This window comes from Thalassophryne amazonica, chromosome 2 (assembly GCF_902500255.1).
Source record: "Thalassophryne amazonica chromosome 2, fThaAma1.1, whole genome shotgun sequence".
NCBI lineage: Eukaryota > Metazoa > Chordata > Actinopteri > Batrachoidiformes > Batrachoididae > Thalassophryne > Thalassophryne amazonica.
The window spans coordinates 64,809,578-64,834,193 of record NC_047104.1 but is presented as its reverse complement, the minus strand read 5'-3'; the positions used below and the strand labels follow the sequence as shown (position 1 = coordinate 64,834,193).

At 41.9% G+C, this 24,616-nt stretch overlaps 1 protein-coding gene across 1 annotated transcript in view; it reads right to left on the bottom strand.

The window, feature by feature from the left end:
• The window catches only part of gnb5b (guanine nucleotide binding protein (G protein), beta 5b), a 37,896-nt gene that overhangs the window by 12,686 nt on the left and 594 nt on the right, over positions 1-24,616 (bottom strand). The window contains exons 2-10 of the mRNA XM_034186890.1: positions 20,315-20,464; positions 15,314-15,425; positions 14,229-14,365; positions 14,095-14,136; positions 13,399-13,475; positions 11,660-11,792; positions 3,138-3,281; positions 978-1,069; positions 251-299 (exon numbers count right to left, since the gene is read on the bottom strand). Coding sequence (XP_034042781.1) covers positions 251-299; positions 978-1,069; positions 3,138-3,281; positions 11,660-11,792; positions 13,399-13,475; positions 14,095-14,136; positions 14,229-14,365; positions 15,314-15,425; positions 20,315-20,440 — 912 coding nt within the window. The 5' untranslated portion in view covers positions 20,441-20,464. The remainder of the gene's footprint in view (positions 1-250; positions 300-977; positions 1,070-3,137; positions 3,282-11,659; positions 11,793-13,398; positions 13,476-14,094; positions 14,137-14,228; positions 14,366-15,313; positions 15,426-20,314; positions 20,465-24,616) is intronic.

Sequence of the window (24,616 nt, the reverse complement as noted above, 5' to 3'; positions counted from 1 at the left end):
AAGTGGTCCCTCTGATCTTCCTGTGGGCTTTCTGGGCCCTCTTACACCAAACATCTGGTCATCAGTGAGAAATCTATCAGTCAAAATCTCCTACACCTGACAGTAAAAAGTCCTATGGTGTAAAATCAACATTGCATTCTAGGCACTGGGGATATGTAACACAGTAAATATATTGATGTGATCAGCACACACATTGTCACAAAGCAGAATCAATCAATGAACAAATAAATAACCATTAGAAGCGACTCACTGTGGCATCATCAGACGCAGAGGCAAATGCATCACCACTGGGGTAGTACCTGAACACACGTGAGGACTGGAGTCAGACATCTTTCTTATTTATGACATACGTGTGAATGATATCACTGATAATTTGAACATTTTTGCTCAGCTTTGGAAAATCCCTGTCATTATGCACTTTGTAAAATGAAGTGAGTGAGTAATTTGGAAGGTAGGTAGACAGTCAGAAAGACAGCAAAGAAAGAGAGGGAGCTGGTCAAGTGAGGTACACAGTCATTTCAGCAAATACATTTATTAAATCAGAGAATTAAGCCATTATTGTCTGATTGTTTAACAGCAACTATTTTCCAAAATTCAAGTAACACGGTTACATCCACACAATAATGCAGAGATGATTTTCTATGAATGTAACTGAAGCTGACACTTCTTCCTTCTCTCTCTGCCTCTCTCAGTATGTGTGTGGATTTGAAATAGCATGTAGTTTGAAATGAGCTTGTTTGTCGATTTCTTTTATTTCAAAAGTGCAGGTCTAGAGGCCCTCAAGGTCACTGCTGCTTGTCACACAACTGTGGGCAACTCAATGGTCTCACTTGCTCATCGCTGACATATTTTGCAAAACTATAAAATGATGAACTTTGAGCATGCAGTGCAAGTAGTGCATACACTAAACCATGGTGCAGACTGGATGTCTGGAGGAACAAGTGAACTCCTAATTCTTGTCAAAAGATGTGACTCACTTTACACAATTGATGTCGGACTCATGGTTGTCAAAGGATTGGATGTTCTGTCCTGAGCGCATGTCCCATACATTGGCCTTTTTATCGCAACCCTGTAAAGATAGAAAGTGTTACAGTCCTTCATAGTTCCACATAAAAACACAGGATGGGTTTCACCTTCCTGTCTGGTATGGCCACCTAAACTGCAGATGCAAGAATAAACTATACAGAATTACATTAATTGTGTCATTTGGCAATTAAATAGTTGTCAAATCTTAAGCCACTTTGAGCCTGTGAATTCTGAAAGGTGCTATTGTCACGATTTTGGCCGGCTCTGGGCTTCAATCCTCATTTTTCCTCCTTCTTTTACTCATCGTCTGCCCCAGCTCTGTTTTATTAGCCATTTTTCTTGGGTTTATTGTGTTTTATTTTGCTTTGCTTCTTTGCTACTTTTATACTTTAGCCATTGCCTGGTTTTGTTCAGCCAGTTTGTGTTTCCATTGTTTACCATTTCTTTATTTTGTCCATCTCATTTGTGTTATCAGTTATCATGTTTTGTTTTCTGTTAATTATTAGTCTTTGTTTGTTTTGTCATCTGCTTGTATTCTTCAATCATAGTCAGCTCCAGTTCAATTTTGTCTTAGTGTTTATTTTCCGATTCAGTTCTTATGTAATTTATCTTCTGTTATCTACTGGTTTGCTTTTTGTTCTCATGTTCATGCTTAGTTCTGGTCTTGTTCATTATGGTATTTTATTCTGTTCTTAGTTGCTGTTCATGCTCGATTCTTAGTACTCTGTTTCTGTTTGATCTCTGTTCTCAGTTTGCCCTCACGCCCATCTGTTTTGGTTCACTTCACATCCCTGCACCTGCCTCGTATCTTTCACTCACACTCTTGCCACCAGCTCATGTGTCTTTGTCTATTAAATCATTCCACTCTGTGTTTTCCTTCCTTCACTGTCTTGCACAGTGTTTAATCCTTGTATCTTTCACTCACACTCTTGCCACCAGCTCATGTGTCTTTGTCTATTACATCACTCCAGTCTGTGTTTCCCTTCCTTCACTATCTTGCACAGTGTTTAATCTTTGTCCACTAGCCACACCCCCTTTCTAGAATCTTCCCTCCACACATGCACCTTGTTACCTAATCAGTCTGCACATGCATTTCGTTTACACCACCTGTTATTTAAGCCTCCACAGTCTCACAGCTCACTGCCAGATTGTTGTCTTTGTACACTTTCCAGCACCCATCACAGTCCTGTTTTTGTTTTGCCGTGAACTGAACTTTGCTCTGTTACCTCGACCTTGCCTTTTGCCTCATCCCAGATGTCTGTGTTTGCTCATGCCTCTGACCCCTGCTTGTTTTTGACTGCGCCTCAGCCTGATCCTGTTGGTACCTCTGCCACGCTGACTGACTAAATGTGTGCAGAACCTTTGCCTGAAATAAAGACCACGTTTTCTCTTTCACCTAAGTCAAGTCTGGGAGTCTGTATTGCGACGTCCAGCCCTTCCACCTGTCCTGACAGCTATAGTGTCCCATTAGAAACGACAGGCACTTTTTAAGTCAACATTATCAACTCCACAAAGCAACTGACCAGCTCTGAATTGCTGTTCATTCTTTTCAGTGTTTGATGTGGAATGTGTCTTTGTTTATATGTCCCAACTTGTTTTTATAGACATTTGTGTCCTTTTTGTTGGTGCGGCAAAGGCATTTTTTTCAGCTTGGAGGAAAATAAAGATTTATTGTATTCTATTCTCGTCCTATTCACAACTTCGTGTTGGGGCGGAGTAGAGAAGGACTGTAAAACAGGAAAATACATCAAATTTATGCTCAGGTTTCCCATCTGCCTACTGGCAAACTACTGCTGTACATGTACTATTACTACTAGGGTTTATATCAGGTAAATGGGAATAATTTGTGTGACATTACAGGGAGAAACAAAGATGGATCCACAGCCAGAGCTTCCTGTTTTAAAGATAAAGTTGTGCAAAACACCAAAACTCTGTAGCATCTTTCAATTAAGCAAATTATTTTCTGTGTTGTTAGCATAGAAAAATGAGCGTGTGATTCTGTTATAATGAATGATATGAACGTTTTCTACAGTCAGCGTGAGAATGCAGCACAATGTAACCGCCCTCCTCGCTGAAGTGGGTCGGTACCGTTGCTGTTTCATGTCTCTTACTGCAGACACAAAAGTGTTTCCTGTCTCAGATGGAGCGAGGTCCAGTGTCAGAACATCAGCTGTGTGACCGTGGAAACTCTGCAGCAGCTGTGCACTCTCCACATCCCATAATGCACAAGTGCCATCACCGCTGGAGGTTAGGATCTAAGGGTTTTACACACACACACACACACACACACACACACACACACACACACACACACACACACACACACACACACACACACACACACACACACACACACACACACACACACACACACACCAGCAAATAAATAAAACAACATATAACAAAGTGAATCTTTTGATTTTACCTGTTAGTTTTACTGAATTTTAAGTGTTTAAATTAAGAACTGAACAGTCAGAGGCAATTACTGTCATGATGAAACAACAGTTTGAAATGATTTTTTTGCTTTTTACTGACAGTTATTACAAGAACAAAATATGTTTCATCACAATATCTGCAGTTATTTTATTTGACTATGGAGACAATAAAAGCAGCACTTGAGTTCACTTTATGACAACTTGTAATATTATTAATTACATAATAATACATGAAGCTCACAGTGAAGGTAGAAAACACACTTGCATGAACCCACATTTGCACAAACATGAAACATGCCAAAATGTCAGCAGCTCCTCTGACAACAGATTACGTGCACTTCAGAGAGCACACTGGCTGCACGATTAGTGAACACCTGCTGGATCACCTCAGGCACAAATACACTTCCAGCCAGTGCTAAAGCTTCGGCGTGAACACACATAGACACACACACCCACAGAAAGAGAGAGAGTTTTTCACTTCTGTTTGTGTTAAACTTCTCCTGTATATTTATAAATATAATGCAATGCTAAAATACCCTCGGCCGTATGAGCCTTGTGTTCTTTATAATTTGCAGTTGTTTAATTAATTATAAATATCCTGTTTTTTTTTACATACAATTTGTACATGTTCAATAAAGCCCCTCTATTAATCAATCAATCAAAAACAATATTTACATTTTAATGGCATCTGCAGGAGGCTTTGCGTGTGTGTGTACATGAGTTTTTGACAAAGTGGAAGTTATGCAAATCAAGGAATATTTTTAGATCACCCCCTGGCATTTGCTGGTATTAATGAGAGAATGTTTCGATCCCACTGGATCTTCCTCTGGTGGGCCAGAGGAAGATCCAGTGGGATCGAAAAGTTGTCACATTAAAGGAAGTAACCAAGGAGTATGTGTGCAGGCCTTTTTATTATTTTGTTCTGGTATTGAGACAAATTTAATTCCATAGGAAATTAGCGGAAGTTAGTGTGCATGCTAATGCTGCAAAAAAAAAAAAAAAATTTCAGTTTTAGAAGAGTTTTGCAGCTAGCTACCGGCCAGAGACGTCACCATGCTAACGTCCATGAAGTAAGTTCAGAGGTGTTATTAGGTTCCAAAAATGGCGCCTTCAGTTTTAGAAATGTTTATTTGTCGCTAGATTTTACATCATATATGAGAGACATGCATATAAACACAAAGCAAAGCGGTTTTGAAGAGACCCGCCACTGACGTCAGAACAGACAAAACAGAACAGATTCTAACAGAATGTGACTTTTTAACCTCTTAAAATACCTCTTAAAATATGTCAAGGTTAGCCATCTTTGAACTTGTCCAAGGTCTGTGTCCCAAGAATGTTCCCTGTGAATTTGAAGACTGTGGCAGTAATAGAACTGGACTTATGCTGTACACAGACAGCCAGATAGACAGACAGACAGACGAACGGACGGCAGGTCTTTGCAATACTTGATGGCCATATGCTGACCTCGGGTAAAAACTAAACACAGGTTTGATTAAATTGTCATGTAAACACATGACAATTTAATGCCCCCTACTGGAAGCAGACAGTCTTCAAAAACAAAACAAAATGTATTTCCATTTCATACACAAACTATAGTGGGGGAGTAAGGGACGCCCTACTGCCCCCACCAGAACAAACAAAAAACCAGCTTTCTTAAACAAGTAGTTCCCAACCTTTTTCTTTGAAGTCCCCCCACCACCAGTTGTACCTAAGAAGGGCAGGGACCCCAAGCCAATGCTCTGTTACCCCCCCCCCCCAAAAGAATAAACTGATTCATTCTGGGCTTTTTTTTTATTAATTCATGAATTAGTTTATTTATTTATTTATTTTGGGAGGTGTGGTATTATTCATTCATTCATTCATTAATTTTCTGCTGCTTATCTGGGTCCATGTCACAGGTCAAGCAGCTCAGTCCACACTTCTCTATCCTTGGCCAAGTCCTCTAACACTTTCTGTGGGATCCTGAGGTGTTTTGCAATATTATATTATATTATATTATATATGTTGTGGCAGATGGATGTTGAACCTGGGATCAGGTTGCTCGTTTCCTACTATTTACAGAAAACTTTGATTTTCTGGTGTAGTGGTGACCCCACTGACCTGAGACCAAATGTCAGTTGAACCTAAATTTGTAATGTGTTTGATTTAATACAGAAAATGTGCCTAACTTTTTGCCCACAAAACAACAAAAACTGAACTGTCAGACTGTAAAACAAGTTCTTCGCTCAGTTTTACATAACTAACGCATCAACCACAGAAGAAGAAAGAAAACAACTTTGTGTAGGAGGCAGTGGTGGACAGTTCTGCTAATCCGCTAATTAGTGAAGCTAACTTTTTTGTTAGCATATTAGCTTTTCAGCTAACTTTGAAAACCATCAATGGACCAGTTAGCTTCTGTTAAATTTAGTTTCACTAACTTTTAGTCCGCAAACTTTTTTTTTGCTGGCATAGTAAGTAAATATGGAGCTAAATCAAGGCCAAAAGTTTAGTAATCTGAAAATAAAAAAAGATTGAAAAAATACATTTTGAAACTGAAAATTAAAGTTTTGTAATCTGAAAATAAAAAAGATTGAAAAAATTAATTTTGAAACTGAGAATTCAATGTTTGTTCTTGAATTTTATAATAATTTTAAAAGTATCAAAATAAAAATAAGTGTAGGATATATATTTTTCAGTTTAAATAAATTTTTGATTCAGCTCTGTAATTTTTTTGATCAAATAATTAATTTTTATTCATATTTCTTTTTTCACCTTCAGATCTTTTTTTCACTTTCAGATCTTATTTTTTCAGTTTCAAACTTATGGCCCTGTTCTGGCATGTGAGGGCGTGGCTTCAATTGAGAGGGGCGTGAAATTGTGAGTGACAGGAGAGCAATCAGTCCTCACATGATGTTGCTTTCAGGAAACATTGACCTTCGATCCCTCAGGCGGCACTGCATTAAAAACCAACATCATTGTGTAAAGGATCTTACTGCGTGGGCTCAGGAACACTTCAGAACACCATTGTCAGTTAACACAGTTTGTCGCTACATCAACAAGTGCAAGTTAAAACTTTACCATGCAAAGCGAAAGCCATACATCAACAACATCCAGAAACGCCGCCGCCTTCTCTGGGCCTGAGCTCATTTGAAATGGACAGACGCAAAGTGGAAAAGTGTGCTGTGGTCTGATAAGTCCACATTTCAAATTATTTTTGGAAATCATGGACGTTGTGTCCTCCAGACAGAAGAGGAAAAAGACCATCCAGATTGTTACCAGCACTAAGTTCAAAAGCCAGAATCTGTGATGGTATGGGGGTGTGTTAGTGCCCATGGCATGGGCAACTTACACATCTGTGATGGCACCATCAATGCTGAAAGGTACTTCCAGGTTTTGGAGCAACACATGCTGCCGTCCAAGCAACATCTTTTTCAGGGACGTCCCTGCTTATTTCAGTAAGACAATGCCAAGCCACATTCTGCATGTTACAACAGCACTAATTCGTAGTAAAAGAGTTTGGGTACTAGACTATGGGCGACATCAGACCTGTCGCCCATTGAAAATGTGTGGCGCATTATGAAGCGCAAAATACGACAACGGAGACCCGGGACTGCTGAACAAATGAAGTCGTACATCAAGCAAAAATGGGAAAGAATTCCACCTCCAAAGCTTCAACAATTAGTGTCCTCAGTTCCCAAATGCTTATTGAGCATTGTTAGAAGGAAAGATGATGTAACCAAATGGTAAACATACCACTGTCCCAGCTTTTTTGAAACGTGTTGCAGGTATCCATTTCAAAGTGAGCAAATATTTGCACAAAAACAATAAAGTCTATCAGTTTGAACATTAAATATATTGTCTTTGTGGTATCTTCAATTGAATATAGGTTGAAGAGGATTTCCAAATCATTGTATTCTGTTTTTATTTACATTTTACACAGCGTCTCAACTTCACTGGAATTGGGGTTGTAGAATAACACTACCTCTAACCTAGGTGACATGAAATTTGGAGTTCCACAAGGGTCCGTCTTAGGCCCCCATCTGAATTTCTCGAATGGTGTCCACTTGGATGTGCCTTACAGTTTCTGAAAAAATTTTGATCAAGCAAAGCACCAGTCTCTCAGGAAGAAGTCAGACAAAGGAATTCCAACGAGGGGAGTGGACCAGTGCTCACTCAAAGCCTGCCCACAGGCGAATGACGCAATCGACAGGCGTGAAAAAACTCACGCATGCGCACGAGGGTTCAAGCTTGTCTGACGCAATCACACGTGATTCAAATCCATATAGTTTTTGAAAAAAAATAAAAAGGTCGGTTTCTTTTCTAATAGACCTCGTATATAGCTCCCCTTGGGCACATACGAGGTCTATTAGAAAAGTATCCGACCTTATTATTTTTTTCAAAAACCATATGGATTTGAATCACGTGTGATTACATCAGACATGCTTGAACCCTCGTGGGCATGCAAGAGTTTTTTTCACGCCTGTCGGTTACGTCATTCGCCTGTGGGCAGTCTTTGAGTGAGGAGTGGCCCACCCTCTTGTCAATTTTTTCATTGTTTAAGAATGGCTCAGAGACTGCTGCTTTGTTTGATCAAAATTTTTTCAAAACTGTAAGGCACAACTGAGTGGACACCATTCAATAAATTCAGCTGGTTTTCGGTAAAAATTTTAACGGCTGATGAGAGATTTTGGTCTGGTAGTGTCGCCGTAAGGACGGCCCACGGTGCCTGACGGCGATCTGCGCTTCGAGGCAGCAGCGTCTCGCCATTTCAAGTTGAAAACTTCCACATTTCAGGCTCTGTTGACCCAGTAAGTTGTCAGAGAACAGAGAACTTTCAGAAGAAGTCGGCATGAGGAGTTTATTCGGACATTCCATTGTTAACGGACATTTTGTAATGAAAGAACGTGCGGGCAGAGTCGCATGTTGGGCCAGACCCGACCGCAGGGGGTCGCGACAGGAAAAACACCTCCGTGTTGGAAACCTTAACGGGCAAGTTGGAACATGCCCAAGCTGTTAAACAATTTCTCAGTTACTCACTTGTTGAAAGCCATCAAAAGCCACCTGAATTTTACAAATGGTTTTCAACACAGAGGTGTTTTTCCTGTCGCGGCGCACACAGATTCGCTGAGTCGTCACGGAAACGACTCAGCGAATTTGCGCGCACGTCTTTCATTACAAAATGTCCTTAAACAGTGGAATGTCCGCATAAAGTCCTCATGCCGGCCTCTTCTGAATCTTCTCTGTTCTCTCACGACGTCCTGGGTGAATTAAGCCTTAAATTAGGATGTTTTCAGGTCGAAACAGGCCGACGATGGCGCCTGGAAGCGCTATGCGACGTCCCGCTCCGTGGGAAGTCCTTACACCGACAGAAACACCCCATAATCTCTCATCAGCCGTTAAACTTTTCACCGAAAACCATCTTAATTTCTCGAATAGTGTCCACTCGGATATTCCTCACAGGTCCAGAAAAAATTTTGATAAAGCAACGCGCGCTGTCTCGAGCAGCGTGTGAAACAAAGGAATTCAGCCAAGAGGGCGGGACCACATCTCACTCAAGGCCTGCCCACAGGGAAATGACGTCACCGACATGCGTGTAAAAACTCACGCATGCGCACGAGGGTTCAAGCATGATTGGTGTAATCGCACGTCATTCAAATCCACATAGTTTTTTAAAAAAATTAAAAGGTGGGATACTTTTCTGATAGACCTCGTATTGTGATATTTTGGGATTACGTTTAATTGCTATGCTGATGATACTCAGTTATACATGCTGATAACTGCTGGTAATCTCATCCACATAAAATTCTTAGAAGATTGCCTTGCATCAGTGAAAAGCTGGATGTCTAGCAATTTCCTACTTTTAAATTCTGACAAGACTGAACTGATGGTTCTTGGTCCAGTGAGACATCAGCATCAATTTGACCAGCGAACGCTGAGCCTAGGCTCATGTGTCATACATCACACTGACAAAGTGAGGAACCTTGGGGTAATTTTTGATCCTATGTTGTCCTTTGACCTCCACATTAGAGATATTACGAGGACTGCTTTCTTCCACCTGCAAAATATAGCAATGATTCGTCCCATCCTGTCTATGGCTGATGCTGAGACCTTGATTCATGCATTTGCTTCTTCTACAACCCCTGGCAAAAATTATGGAATCACCGGCCTCAGAGGATGTTCATTCAGTTGTTTAATTTTGTAGAAAAAAAGCAGATCACAGACATGACACAAAACTAAAGTCATTTCAATGGCAACTTTCTGGCTTTAAGAAACACTATAAGAAATCAAGAAAAAAAGATTGTGGCAGTCAGTAACGGTTAATTTTTTAGACCAAGCAGAGGAAAAAAATATGGAATCACTCAATTCTGAGGAAAAAATTATGGAATCACCCTGTAAATTTTCGTCCCCCAAATTAACACCTGCATCAAATCAGATCTGCTCGTTGACATTGACCCTATGTGTCTTTTTGCAAGGAATGTTTTTGCAGTTTTTGCTCTATGGCAAGATGCATTATCATCTTGAAAAATGATTTCATCATCCCCAAACATCCTTTCAATTGTCCAAAATATCAACATAAACTTCTGCATTTATTGATGATGTAATGATAGCCATCTCCCCAGTGCCTTTACCTGACATGCAGCCCCATATCATCAATGACTGTGGAAATTTACATGTTCTCTTCAGGCAGTCATCTTTATAAATCTCATTGGAAAGGTACCAAACAAAAGTTCCAGCATCATCACCTTGCCCAATGCAGATTCGAGATTCATCACTGAATATGACTTTCATCCAGTCATCCACAGTCCACAATTGCTTTTCCTTAGCCCATTGTAACCTTGTTTTTTTCTGTTTAGGTGTTAATGATGCCTTTCGTTTAGCTTTTCTGTATGTAAATCCCATTTCCTTTAGGCGGTTTCTTACAGTTCGGTCACAGACGTTGACTCCAGTTTCCTCCCATTCGTTCCTCATTTGTTTTGTTGTACATTTTTCGATTTTTGAGACATATTGCTTTAAGTTTTCTGTCTTGACGCTTTGATGTCTTCCTTGGTCTACCAGTATGTTTGCCTTTAACAACCTTCCCATGTTGTTTGTATTTGGTCCAGAGTTTAGACACAGCTGACTGTGAATAACCAACATCTTTTGCAACATTGCGTGATGATTTACTCTCTTTTAAGAGTTTGATAATCCTCTCCTTTGTTTCAATTGACATCTCTCGTGTTGGAGCCATGATTCATGTCAGTCCACTTGGTGCAACAGCTCTCCAAGGTGTGATCTCTCCTTTTTAGATGCAGACTAACAAGCAGATCTGATATGATGCAGGTGCTAGTTTTGGGGATGAAAATTTACAGGGTGATTCCATAATTTTTTCCTCAGAATTGAGTGATTCCATATTTTTTTCCTCTGCTTGGTCTAAAAAAGTAACCGTTACTGACTGCCACAATCTTTTTTTCTTGATTTCTTATAGTGTTTCTTAAAGCCAGAAAGTTGCCATTTGAAATGACTTTAGTTTTGTGTCATGTCTGTGATCTGCTTTTTTTCTACAAAATTAAACAACTGAATGAACATCCTCCGAGGCCGGTGATTCCATAATTTTTGCCAGGGGTTGTAGATTGGATGACAGCAATGTTCTATTTTCTAGTTTACCGCAGTCCATCATTATGGGTCTCCAAATGGTTCAAAATGCTGCTGCCAGACTTTTGACAAGAAGAGAAACAGACCTCTGGAAGGGATGCTCATTAACTCACAAGTTAATTTGGTGAAAGTCTTTCAGGTTCTTCTTGCAGTACAGCAAAGTCACATTTGGAGCCTTTGATATAATCTTTTGCTCTTCAACAAAATGCACAGGCTGCTCTGTGTGTGTGTGTGTGTGTGTGTGTGTGTGTGTGTGTGTGTGTGTGTGTGTGTGTGTGTGTGTGTGTGTGTGTGTGTGTGTGTGTGTGTGTGTGTTTTAAATATCTGCCCTGAGGTCAGGATCCTCCGAGATAAAAGCCACTCAGTGTCTATTAATACAACCAGAAAGGAAGGCCACGCTCCCTCCTGCCTGCTGACCCTTCCTCAGTCCTCCTCCTCTCCTCTGCCCAGCTGAAACCCAGTATCCACTCAGTTACTGTCATTGCAAGTTCTGTGATTACCACCATACCGTGGGCTACACACATCCACCGTGGTATAAAACCACTTCAAAGTAGAAAATACTTCAGTTGACAGCGTGTGCGGCTCACCTGCATGTCAGAGTTGGCGAAGATGCATCCTGACAGATAGTTGGTGTGCATGGCAACTGACTTCTTCTTTGTAGCCAGGCTCTCATTTTTGTCCAGTGATAGTGGGTAAACTGAGCACTTGTTATCCAGTCCGCTTTTAAGACACAAATCTCAAAAGTCAAATAATAATAATCATCCTGCAACAAATATGACATTTATATACAACATTTAATTCATTCTGTCTGAAATGTAACCACTTGATCTTTGACTAACACACAATAATTCCACTTCACTTAATCCATATTGGCTTCACACTGTTTGAGTAAAAAAATTATGACCTTGAATTTGACCTTTCAAGGTCATGCAAGTTTATATTTCATGCACCCAGATGATATACAACTTCATATTCATGTTTCTGAGTTAAGCGTGTGTGCGCACAGGCACACGCAGCGAACCTTTGCTGTGAGTCAAAGGACACCTTTGCTTAAAAGATTTCAGTGACCTTTCCCACTATTTGTCAGACAGCCTTTAGAGCTAACTTAATTTTTTTTTTTCCACTCACAATGCAACTCTACATCATGATTTCTGGTTGGATTATTCCATGGGATTTATTTATGCTGCTGTTGTTTTCAGCATTCCACCACAGCTGTGTGGTCCTGACACACTGTGCTGTGAAATGCTCCTGGGATTCATGTTTCATATGTTGTCATGGCGAAACAGTTCCATGTCATATGTCCAACATAATTAAATGTGATCAAGCAATAATTTGTTTTTTACATTGGTGAGATCTGTTCAGTTCTGAGCCTCTGACGTGAGGTGTGACAACGTGTGCAACTGGCCGCCAGCCGCCATGGTGTCACAGATCTGATGGGCACAATATTTCACATTATTATGTCACCCATGGGGAGGAATATTATCTGTACCGTAAGGACTATTATGGATATAACAGCCTGTCCAGATCCACAACGCCATGCGCTGTGCCACACATTGACCCGCAGTGGACACGGTGCTTTCATTTTGTTCGCACTGTGTTCACATCCCCTGCACATGGATGGCTGTGTGCCACATACGTACATATCAACGATCCATGCCCGAGCCATCTCGAGGTTTCCTCATATGCGCTGAAATCCTTTTGGATCCTGTTTATGCCGCCTTCAGAAAATGTAAATTGTGCTCAGATGACGCTCAGACTGCCATCGGATAGGTGTCCCATGTCAATGGCGGCCAGAGGGTTTTAAACGTGCAACATATTCGGGGCCGCCGGCCGATTTCGGCCGACTGTGTCGACTTCCGCAGATGGCTGTTAGAGCATTTTGGAATTGAAATCCGACACTTTTTGGATGTGCACCGATTCATAATTCCAACACCATTCTGCGTGATTCCGGTTATGTGTGACGGGGGTATCACCATTGGTGTAACTTTAAACTGGAATGTCAGAATTAATTTTGCAATCAGACTTAATGAGTTTCAAACAGGAGGAATTATGCAGGAGAGAAATCTAATTCAGTGTAGCAGACATGAAAGACAAGCAGCTGTTATATGTGAAATGTACATTGTTTTAAATGTAGGTGAAAGAGAAAATAACTTAAAGAAGGGAAAACTTACTTGTTTTTATAATTAATTCACTGATTTAGTGCAATGTTATACATAAGACCAGCACATCTGGAAAACGACAGTAACGTGTTTTTTTTTAACTTTCATAAAAGGAAAAAAGGAAGCAGATTAATTATAGTTAGAGGAAGTGGATTCTGTGCACTCACCCACATGCTACAGCACAGCCTGAGGGTGCGTATGCACATGCCATGACCCACGTGCACGGCAGGGTTATTCCGTGTTCCTGAAACAAACGCACAGAAATACATACAGGCCGATTTCTGCTAAACATGGTATATGGCTAAAGGTTGACCTCAGAGTTGTCTTTGCGTAGGTAGATTCTGGAATTGCCCTGACAAGGTCAGCCGACGGTCACTGATTTGAGTGAAGATCACTGGAGTCAAAGGTCAGATTTCAATTAAACTGTGGTATTAAGCAGGAAATCCTGCTTCAGTCAAGGTGACCTCATCCTTACTGATATGATACCTACCTGACCTGTCTGTCACACATGTACCACTGCTAACTATGACAAAGACTCGAACCCGAGTGCCACACAGACCACCATATTTGACATGTTTGTTTGACACACGTTATTTATTCACCATCAAACCTTCATCATCTTGTACTTTACATATTGTTTTTCCTCTAAGCATAAATCATGTTAATTAAAGTTTTGATGTCTTTTGAGCCTCAGAGTGGCTGTCAGCTGTTTGTGGACATGCAGTGACTCTTCCAGCCTCACTCAGGCCAGACCCCCCCCCCCCCCCCCCCCCCCCCCCCCGCTTGGGAACCCCGTGCATGAGTGGAAGAAGTTCTCACTTTGGTTTAAATTTGTACAAATCACCACACAGACCTTCACTCACCTTACTAAGAGTGAATCCATCCCACAGAATCAACTTTCCATCCTAAATTAGAGCGGGAGAAAAACCAGCATTGCATAAAAACTAATTGTATGGTGCATACACAGCGTATATACACACTGTCACAGCTTGTCTACCTGTGAGGAGCTGACCAGGCGGCGTTTGTCCGAGCACCAGTCCATACACAGCACCTTGTTCCCATGACCCTTCAGCACGCGTCTGGTTTTTATATTGAGCGCTCCAACAGCCTCCACTTTCTCAGCCACCTGGTGCACTGACACAGACACATCCATCAAACGCTGCACTCAGTCATCCACGAGTCCCCCCCACCTTTAAATCAACTTTGCACCTTATGTCCAACCACCAGAACATCACACAAAGCTCATGGCGCGTCTATAATTCAAAAGCCAAAACAGCACTGATCAGTTTATGTCCACTAAAGAGGTTATGTTTTATTTAGTGCTGTATATATATATATATATATATATATATATATATATATATATATATATATATATATATATATATATATATATATATATATGTATAGCATTATAGAGGTTTCATGCAGTGTACCAAATGTTTTTAATAACAGCTTCATTAATAACTATGCTGCAAAATGAAGCTTTGTTTGACTAATAAAGCCAAATTAAAATCAATTTTTTTCAAATTGTTATCTGAAACATTAAAAACTTTGGACATGTGGAGTCACTACTGTTGGGACACCCTAATGTGTGTCCAACATTACAATCACCATTATGAAATAACATTATTATTATTACTATTATAGTTGTTATTTACTACATTACTAGCCCTGAATTCCCCCTGTCCCAACTTTTTTTCCCCCAATTTGTCGCAGGCCTGAAATGCAGGAATGGATGAATATTAACAAATAAATTGTGACCAAACAAAATATAAAAATATCTTAGGTTCACATTGTGCAATGAAACAAAAGTCAAAAGAAATGTAAGAATCACGCACACAGCAAAATTAAACTGTAGGTAAAAACGTTTGTGGTTAAACAAAAATGCATTTTTTTATTGTAAGTACATAACAAAACTGACGGTGTGTGTGTGTGTGTGTGTGTGTGTGTGTGTGTGTGTGTGTGTGTGTGTGTGTGTGTGTGTGTGTGTGTGTGTGTGTGTGTGTGTGTGTGTGTAAAAAAAAACCTAACTCTATCCAGTATAAATATATCATGTAATATAATGCAGTAGTTTCTTACGCTCCACGTCGCTGAGCTTCTTTCGCTCCTCTTCCAGCTTCTTCTTCAGACTTTCACACTCGTTCTTCAGCGTCGAAAGATTTTCTCCTTTCTGGAGCTCCTGACAGGCCATCTTCAAAACAAGACCCCAAAAAGACAAAAATCCACTGAGAGGGGAGGAGGTGTCGACGAGGAGCTCAGGGAGGAGGAGGAGGTGATGCTGGTCTGAGATCAGTTTGGGCTCCTCCTCCTCCTCCTCCTCATAGTCTCAAATTTAAAGAGAGCAGCTTTTGATTTCTCTTTATTTTTTAAACTATGTTCTCCATCTCACTATTTTTTTTAATCTGGATTTGGAAACAGGATTAATTTGGGGTTCAGTGTTTAGCTCAAGGGCCCTTCAGACGCCAGGTTTCAAACCACTGACCTTTCTGTTAAAGGCACCATGCTGTGTAAATGACAGTTTACGCTTCAGTACATTTGGGGTTTGACATCATATATACTCAAAATGTGACTGTTCTGTGAGGAATGTGCACAGAGTGCAGCGTCATCAGCAAAGGTTATGTCTGAAACAGCTTGTTTTAGTCATCTGTGACAATTGTCACAAAAGTCCAGGTCTGTGAGTCATGCCCACACACTATGACACACCCACATGATGTGTGAGAGAGAGACAGACAGTAAAGGGTCCAAAAGGACATGGGCTTGACTAACAGCATCTCCTTGCCCTATAAAGCAGCATGGAGTTTTTGCCACCATCTAGTGTTGAGCTTTCAAATTGCAAACAAACTAATAACTGCAGTTTGCCCCTCCTTACTAAGTGCATGCGCGTGTGTTTACAATAAAGCTGGAATGGAGACGGAGACAGTCTAAACTAGATCGCTGAAAGGCATTATGAATATACATGCGCTAACTAAAACCATGCTTAGGGAGTGTTATACGAGGTCTGTTAGAAAAATATCAGACCTTATTTTTTTTTTTCAAAAACCTGATGGATTTGAATCACGTGTGCTTGCATGAGCCAACCTTGAACCTTCGTGCGCATGCGTGATTTTTTTCACGCCTGTCGGTTGCGTCATTCGTCTGTGAGCAGGCTTTGAGTGAGCACTGGTCCTCCCCCCTCATCTGATTTTCATTGCGAGGAAAATGTCTGAACGATTGGAGCAGCGCTGAATCAAATTTTTCCAGAAACTGTGAGAGACAGCCAGGTGGAAACCATTCGGAAGATTCAGACGGCTTTCGGTGGCTTTTCAGTCGAGTGAGTATCCGAGAAATTGTGTAAGCGCTGGACATGTCACAACATGTCCTGTGAGACTTCCAACATGGAGGTGCTTTTTGTTCTGCGCCATTAGTGGCTCCATCCCGACGCGCGAACCCTCCGCATGTCTTTCATTACAATATCATCTTTCACAGTGGAATGTGCCGAAAAAGTGCTGATGTCCACCTCTTCTGCAATTTCTCTGGTAGTCAGACGACATCCCGGATCAACACAGCATTCACTTTGGAAATGATCTGGTCATTTCAGCCTGTCGATGGCCTCCGCCATTGTGCGCCATCTTTAAACTGGTTGTAACACTCCTTAATCTGTGTGATGCCCATAGGATCGTCACCGAAAGCCATCTGAATCTTCCCAATTGTTTCCACCTGGCTGTCTCTCACAGTTTCTGGAAAAATTTGATCCTTTTCTTGCAATGAAAATCCAACGAGAGGGGAGGACCAGTGCTCACACAAAGCCTGCTCACAGGCAAATGACGCAACCGACAGGCGTGAAAAAAATCACGCATGCACACGAAGGTTCAAGGTTGGCTCATGCAAGCACACATGATTCAAATCCATCAGGTTTTTTAAAAAAAAAAAAGGTCTGATACTTTTCTAACAGACCTCGTATAACGGCTGAGTGGATCCTTGTCATTTGATTGTTTCTTTGTATGTCACATGACATGGATAATTTGACCATTTGTGTTGCACTGCATTTAGCGTGCCTTTTGGTTCCATTAGAGTACAAATTTGGTTCCATACGTTTGGTACCATTGCACTCTGCACATGTGCGTGCGCACACACACACACAAACACACACACACACACACACACACACACACACACACACACAGGCACACATATGCACACGCACATGCTCACACATGCACATGCATGTGCACCCACACGCACACGTACAAGCATGCACACCCAGAAGTGCTTGTGCACGTACATGCATGCATACACACACACAACGCGCACGCACGCACACACAAAACAAATCCACTGCGCTGTCTGGAGGCTGTTGGCAGGAAGAAAGAATAAAAAGCTGGACTAATTTCTAATGTGATTTTGTTTTTCCGCTGCACTGAGGATGTACAGTCTTTTTTTGATAGTACACATGCGCACAAGTGCTGACCCGGTTGCATGTGTGTGCGTGCGCGTGCAGGGGACAATGGCACGATGATTTGATGGAGCAAACTGACGCTGCTAATTCTTGTAACACACACACATACACACAAAAGCCACTCCGAGTGTAAGGATGCATGAAGAGCTGTTCACATGAAAAGCTGACGTGATTTTTGGCTGGATTGAGGAATTACACAAAGTCTTTTTTTTTGTTTGTTTATTTTATATGGAAGTCCGAAGTCAGTGCACAGCATCACTGGATTACACATTACACTTTGGACATCAGCAGCAGTGGAACACCAAAATGTAAGCCCCTTTTCTGTTGTTTATAAATGAATAAAATATCAAATGACAAGGATCTATTTTAGCTGTTATATAAAACAAATAATGAATGTTTTTACATTCTTTCAGTGGAACGAATATTTAATTCAGTGAAAGCTGGAACATACCATTCAACGAGGTGAAGCCGAGTTGAATGGTATGTTCCAGCTTTCACCTAATGAAATATTCGTATCATTGAACTCATAAACATTCATTATTTGTATATTATGTTGATTATATATTTTTTCAGACTGCAAATGTTGGCCTTAGAAAGATAGCCACTTTCACTATTGCTAACTATCTTACACAGGGATATCTGAAAAGTTGAACCTACTAAACAATAATGCACACATACAGTTATTGAACTAGATGCCACTAATCCTGACTTCTGTTATAAACAGTAAGATAGCGTGCGTTTTGTAAGGTGGCGTGCGACTCATGTTTGCTGTGGCCCTCACCCACTTTGCCTCAATTCGGATCACGGACTGCTTCAAGTTTAGTGCACATAAACAATGTCAAATGTATATGTGTTGTCTTTAATTTTGATGTGTGCCATTATTACGGTAAACAAGTAATACTTGTGGATTAATTGCTGTATTTTGTTTGAGGTAATTGGAGTGTAAACATAATCTCGTTGTTGTTGCATTTGTAATGACAATGATAATAAATCTCATTCCATAAAGTGGGATGCAGGATTAACGTCCAAGCCCATGTTGTTAGCTGCACAAACTGTGCTAGCTTTGCATTAGGAGCATAAATGTGCATCTTACATTAAACGTGGATTTTACCACGTGATCTGACCCCTGCCCTTTTTGAGAAGAAAATTACAGGGCATTGGATGGGTTGCAACCTAAAAATCTACAGCTAGATGGTGTTGTGTGGGCCGCCAGAAGAGGATGTACTGCTGGCCCACCACCAAAGGGCGCCCTGCCTGACGTGCGGGCTTCAGGCACGAGAGGGCGCTGCCGCCACGGACACAGCCGGGAGTGACAGCTGTCACTCAATTCCTGACAGCTGTCACACATTCTTCATCATCGCACTCCATAAAGACCAGACGTCATCTCCACCTCATCGCCGAGATATCATACTTCATTGGAGGTAATACTCTCAGCCTTTTTGTGAGATTTATAAATCTGTTATTGTGAGTGTTTGCAGGAGAACCGGTCGTTTTTGCGGAGGCTGTGCAAGACGGCGCTCCTTTTCATCTGAGACCGCTGCAACATATTGAGTGAGAGGTGGAGGTGGCATTCCCACCGTTGTTGTTACTGGGTGTACACACACCCACACTTGACTGTCTTTGTTCTTCGCCAGCAGTACCAGATCCGACAGTCGGGGACGGTGATCACCTGGGAATTCGGGACTTGGCGGCTCCAGTATTCACCAGGTTCTGTGGGGGCGGAAATCGTGTGGTTCCGGCTCTTCTCAGGACAGACGTCTTCTATCCTCGAGCCTGCCCACACGTCACCTTTGTAATTTGACTGTAATTATATTCTGAGATTGTCTGTATGTTCGTTGTGCACGTTTCACAACATTAAATTGTTACCTTTTGGCTCATCTATTGACCGTTCATTTGCGCCCCCTGTTGTGGGTCCGTGTCTCCACACTTTCACAACAGATGGTGTCAAAATGCTGCTTGAAAGGATCAGGGGCTTTAATTTTTATTTTTAAACAACTAGTCATATTGAAATATTGTTTAAAAAAATCAACCCATTGTGTGCATTATTTAGCTTTGGTGATTCCTTTGCTTGTGATTTGTTTTTGGGGGGAGGGAGGCATTTAAATTTAAGAAGGAATGAATGCGATTAGGGCAGCAAGGTTGCTTAGTGGTTAGCACTATTACCTCACAGGAAGAAGGTCATGGGTTTGATTCCCACCTGTGGCCTTTCTGTGTGGAGTTTCCATGTTCTCCCCATGTTTGCGTGGGTTCCCTCCAGGTGCTCCGGCTTCATCCCACATCCAAAGACATGTAGGTTAGGTGGATTGGAAAATTTAAATTGTCCGTAGGTGTGCGTGCGGATGTGAAAGTGTTTGTGTATAGGTGGCGCAGCAACAGACTGGCTTCCTGTCCAGGGTGTACCCCGCCTCATGTCCTATGACTATTGGAAGAGGTTCAAGGTCCCCCGTGACCCTTAATCGGAGTAAGCAGTTGAAGATGAGTGAATGATATTAACCAGGGCAGCTGTCCTGCTCTTTCAGTTTAATCATAATATGCAGGAATGAGTTCAGAAAAACACTAAGCAGTGAAAAAACAAAAACCGTTTTCATACATTTAGAGCCGTGCCCTTATCATCATGCACTGATGTTAGTAGACATGTGCACTACCATCTCCACACAGAAGGAGCAGTAGTTGATGGGCTCGTTGTTCAGGTAGATGTTCATCAGCGGGCCAGGGTTCCCACAGCTTTCACAGGGGCCAAAGTTGACTGCCACGAACGTCTGGTCACACATGGTTACAGCGGATCAGCAACACGCCTGTGGAACACACAAACACGTGCACAAGCACAGATTACATCCAGATTTTAACATTTTATATGTTTTCTGTGACAATTTCCTTTTTATTGCACCTGTGCACCCAACATGCAGGGGCAGTGTTTGCAATCCTGACTGTCCAACTTTGCGTGAACAGAAAACTTGACAAGTTTTAATATGATATGGACCAAGGTCAACGTGATTACAATTTGAAAAAAAAAAATATATATATATATATATATATAGTGGTGGTTACATACATCTCATAATGCAAATTCTTGGACACATCATCAGTGATAGTACCTGGGGTCATGGGGGGTTTCAGGTCTTTCAACTGCAGACCCCCTCACCCAGGCGACCCGACCGGGAGTGATCAATTCCCGGTCTGTGTCCAAGAAGCCATCGCCCACTGCTTGTCCCTCCTGATCCACAGCCACTGTGAGGCTCTCTCTGCAGCCTCAGATGCTGCAGTGATGGCCTTTCTCTTGCGTGCTCCGGTGATGCCCAGGAGGCTGTAGGCCTTGCAGAGTGACTTTCCTGCAAAGCCCCTTCCTCCAACTTCGATGGGAAGGCACCTCGCATGCCACCCCCGTCTGCGGCACTCCTCCACCAGCTCAGCGTACTTCTCCCTCTTCCTCTCACTGGCTTCCTCCATTCTCTCCTCCCAGGGCACTGTAAGCTCCAGCATAATGACCTGCTTGGACAGTCCTTCCCACTGTCGCCAAATGCTTGCTCACAGGGGGTCGTTTTGACCGTTGGGGTTTTTCCGTAATTATTGTATGGCTTTGCCTTACAATATAAAGCGCCTTGGGGCAACTGTTTGTTGTGATTTGGCGCTATATAAATAAAATTGATTTGATTTGATTTGGATGACTCTGAGAACAGGACGATGTCTGGTCTAAGGCTGGTTTCCATGATGTTTTCAGGACAACGAAGCTGTTTCCCCAGGTCCACCCTTAACTGCCAGTCCTTCACTGCTCCCAGGAGGCCTGTCTGGGCCTTCAGTCGGGCAGGTGGTTGTTCTCCAGCTCGCACAAATGAGATTTCCCGCCTTAATGGTTTCAAGCTCTTGCTCTGGTCTATGGCAGTATTGATGGACTCAGCAACTGCTTTCAGCACCTGGTCATGGCGCCAGCGATAGCGACCATCCCCCAGCGCTTTAGGGCAGCTGCTGAGGATGTGCTCCAGAGTTCCTCTTCCCTGACACAAGAGGCATGCTGAGGTATCAGCCTTGCCCCAAGTGAAAAGGTTCGACGGGCTGGGTAGGACATCATAGACTGACTGGATTAAAAATTTAATGTGGTAGAGTTCTGCCTTCCACAACTCCAGCCACGAGATCTTCCTCTCTATGGCTCCCTCCCATCTGGTCCATTTGCCCTGTTGTCTCAATCCCACCATCTGGCTTGCACGCTGCTCCTCAACCCCAGCTCTCACTTCTTGTTGAACCAGGTCCTGCCTTTCCTTGCCCTCAAGTTTGTTGTAGTGGATTGTTGGAATGGTTCCCAGGCCTGCCCGGCCAACTGCCGCAGGTCCCACAAGCTCTTTGTGACGCAGCCGTGCTTCTGCCTGGTCCACAGCCTCCTGTGCCTTCCACTTTCTGCCAGTCCTCACCTCAATGCCTGCTTGGGATACTTTCAGATCCTTGGAATCCCTGTATTGGAGCACCTCCCTTGCTCTGGTAACCCTAAACTCCTCAGTAAGGCTGTTGATAGGGAGCGTCAGTTTGGTCTTATTACCGTTGAGGGCGATGCTGCTCAGGCTTCGAGGTAAGCCCAACCAACGTTGCAGGTGGCTGCTAATCCTCCTCTCAAACCCTTCCACAGTAGAGATGGGAAACTCGTATACGAGCAGTGGCCACAGTATTCTAGGCAGGATGCCATGCTGGTATAACCACACCTTGAATTTGCCCGGAAGACCTGACTTGTCAACTGTTGTCAATCAACTCTCCAATTGTTCATTGGTTGCCCTGATGGAGGCGGCATCCTTTAGGGAGCAGTTGAAGGTTTTTCCAAGGCTCTTCACGGGTTTTTCTGTGACTTATGGTATACGGGTACCTCCTAGAGAGAAGTGGAACCGGTCAATCACCTTCCCTCTCTTCAGGACCAGTGACCTGGATTTTTCCGGCTTAAAGCGCATCCGAGCCCAGGTGGTTAGTCTCTCCAAACCTTGGAGGATCCATCTGCATCCAGGGACTGATGCTGTTGCATATATATTTTTGAGGAAATGGTTAAACATACAACCCCTGGCAAAAATTATGGAATCACCGGCCTCAGAGGATGTTCATTCAGTTGTTTAATGTTGTAGAAAAAAAGCAGATCACAGACATGACACAAAACTAAAGTCATTTCAAATGGCAACTTTCTGGCTTTAAGAAACACTATAAGAAATCAAGAAAAAAAGATTGTGGCAGTCAGTAACGGTTACTTTTTTAGACCAAGCAGAGGAAAAAAATATGGAATCACTCAATTCTGAGGAAAAAATTATGGAATCACCCTGTAAATTTTCATCCCCCAAATTAACACCTGCATTAAATCAGATCTGCTCATTGACACTGACCCTATGCCATGACATTGACCCTATGTGTCTTTTTGCAAGGAATGTTTTTTGCAGTTTTTGCTCTATGGCAAGATGCATTATCATCTTGAAAAATGATTTCATCATCCGCAAACATCCTTTCAATTGTCCAAAATATCAACATAAACCTGTGCATTTATTGATGATGTAATGACAGCCATCTCCCCAGTGCCTTTACCTGACATGCAGCCCCATATCATCAATACAGATTCGAGATTCATCACTGAATATGACTTTCATCCAGTCATCCACAGTCCACAATTGCTTTTTCTTAGTCCATTGTAACCTTGTTTTTTTCTGTTTAGGTGTTAATGATGCCTTTCGTTTAGCTTTTCTGTATGTAAATCCCATTTCCTTTAGGCGGTTTCTTACAGTTCGGTCACAGATGTTGACTCCAGTTTCCTCCCATTCGTTCCTCATTTGTTTTGTTGTACATTTTTCGATTTTTGAGACATATTGCTTTAAGTTTTCTGTCTTGACGCTTTGATGTCTTCCTTGGTCTACCAGTATGTTTGCCTTTAACAACCTTCCCATGTTGTTTGTATTTGGTCCAGAGTTTAGACACAGCTGACTGTGAACAACCAACATCTTTTGCAACATTGCGTGTTGATTTACTCTCTTTTAAGAGTTTGATAATCCTCTCCTTTGTTTCAATTGACATCTCTCGTGTTGGAGCCATGATTCATGTCAGTCCACTTGGTGCAACAGCTCTCCAAGGTGTGTTCACTCCTTTTTAGATGCAGACTAACGAGCAGATCTGATATGATGCAGGTGTTAGTTTCGGGGATGAAAATTTACAGGGTGATTCCATAATTTTTTCCTCAGAATTGAGTGATTCCATATTTTTTTTCCTCTGCTTGGTCTAAAAAAGTAACCGTTACTGACTGCCACAATCTTTTTTTCTTGATTTCTTATAGTGTTTCCTAAAGCCAGAAAGTTGCCATTTGAAATTACTTTAGTTTTGTGTCATGTCTGTGATCTGCTTTTTTTCTACAAAATTAAACAACTGAATGAACATCCTCCGAGGCCGGTGATTCCATAATTTTTGCCAGGGGTTGTAGAATTAAGGCTACTATCGTAAACACTAACATGAAGTCATATTGTACCTTTCTGTTGATTGCATGAAATTCGACCTTGGGTGACCTTAAAAAGTCAATACGGTTTAAAGATGGTGGAAGGGTTGAGTGTTTAAGATGAAGTAATTCATACTTGGACAGAACTGATCAAAACCAGGTCCACACACAACCATATAATGTGACATTACTGAACGATAAATAAATAATTAGCATGAATTGTTGTCAAACATGTAGGGTGCATGTGTTGCTCTCTCTGAGTGCCCATTCTCATATCTGGAGTTAGGCTTGGGCTTTCCTGTCTCTCTCTCTCTCTCTCTCTCTCTCTCTCTCTCTCTCTCTCTCTCGTCTCTCTCTCTCTCTCTCTCTCTCTCTCTGTGTGTGTGTGTGTGTGTGTGTGTGTGTGTGTGTGTCCGCAGACAGCAGATAAATCGTTGATAATCCACTCCAAGCAAAGCTATTCTAGGAAACACATCCAGTACAATGATAAAACAATTGTCCAAACTGG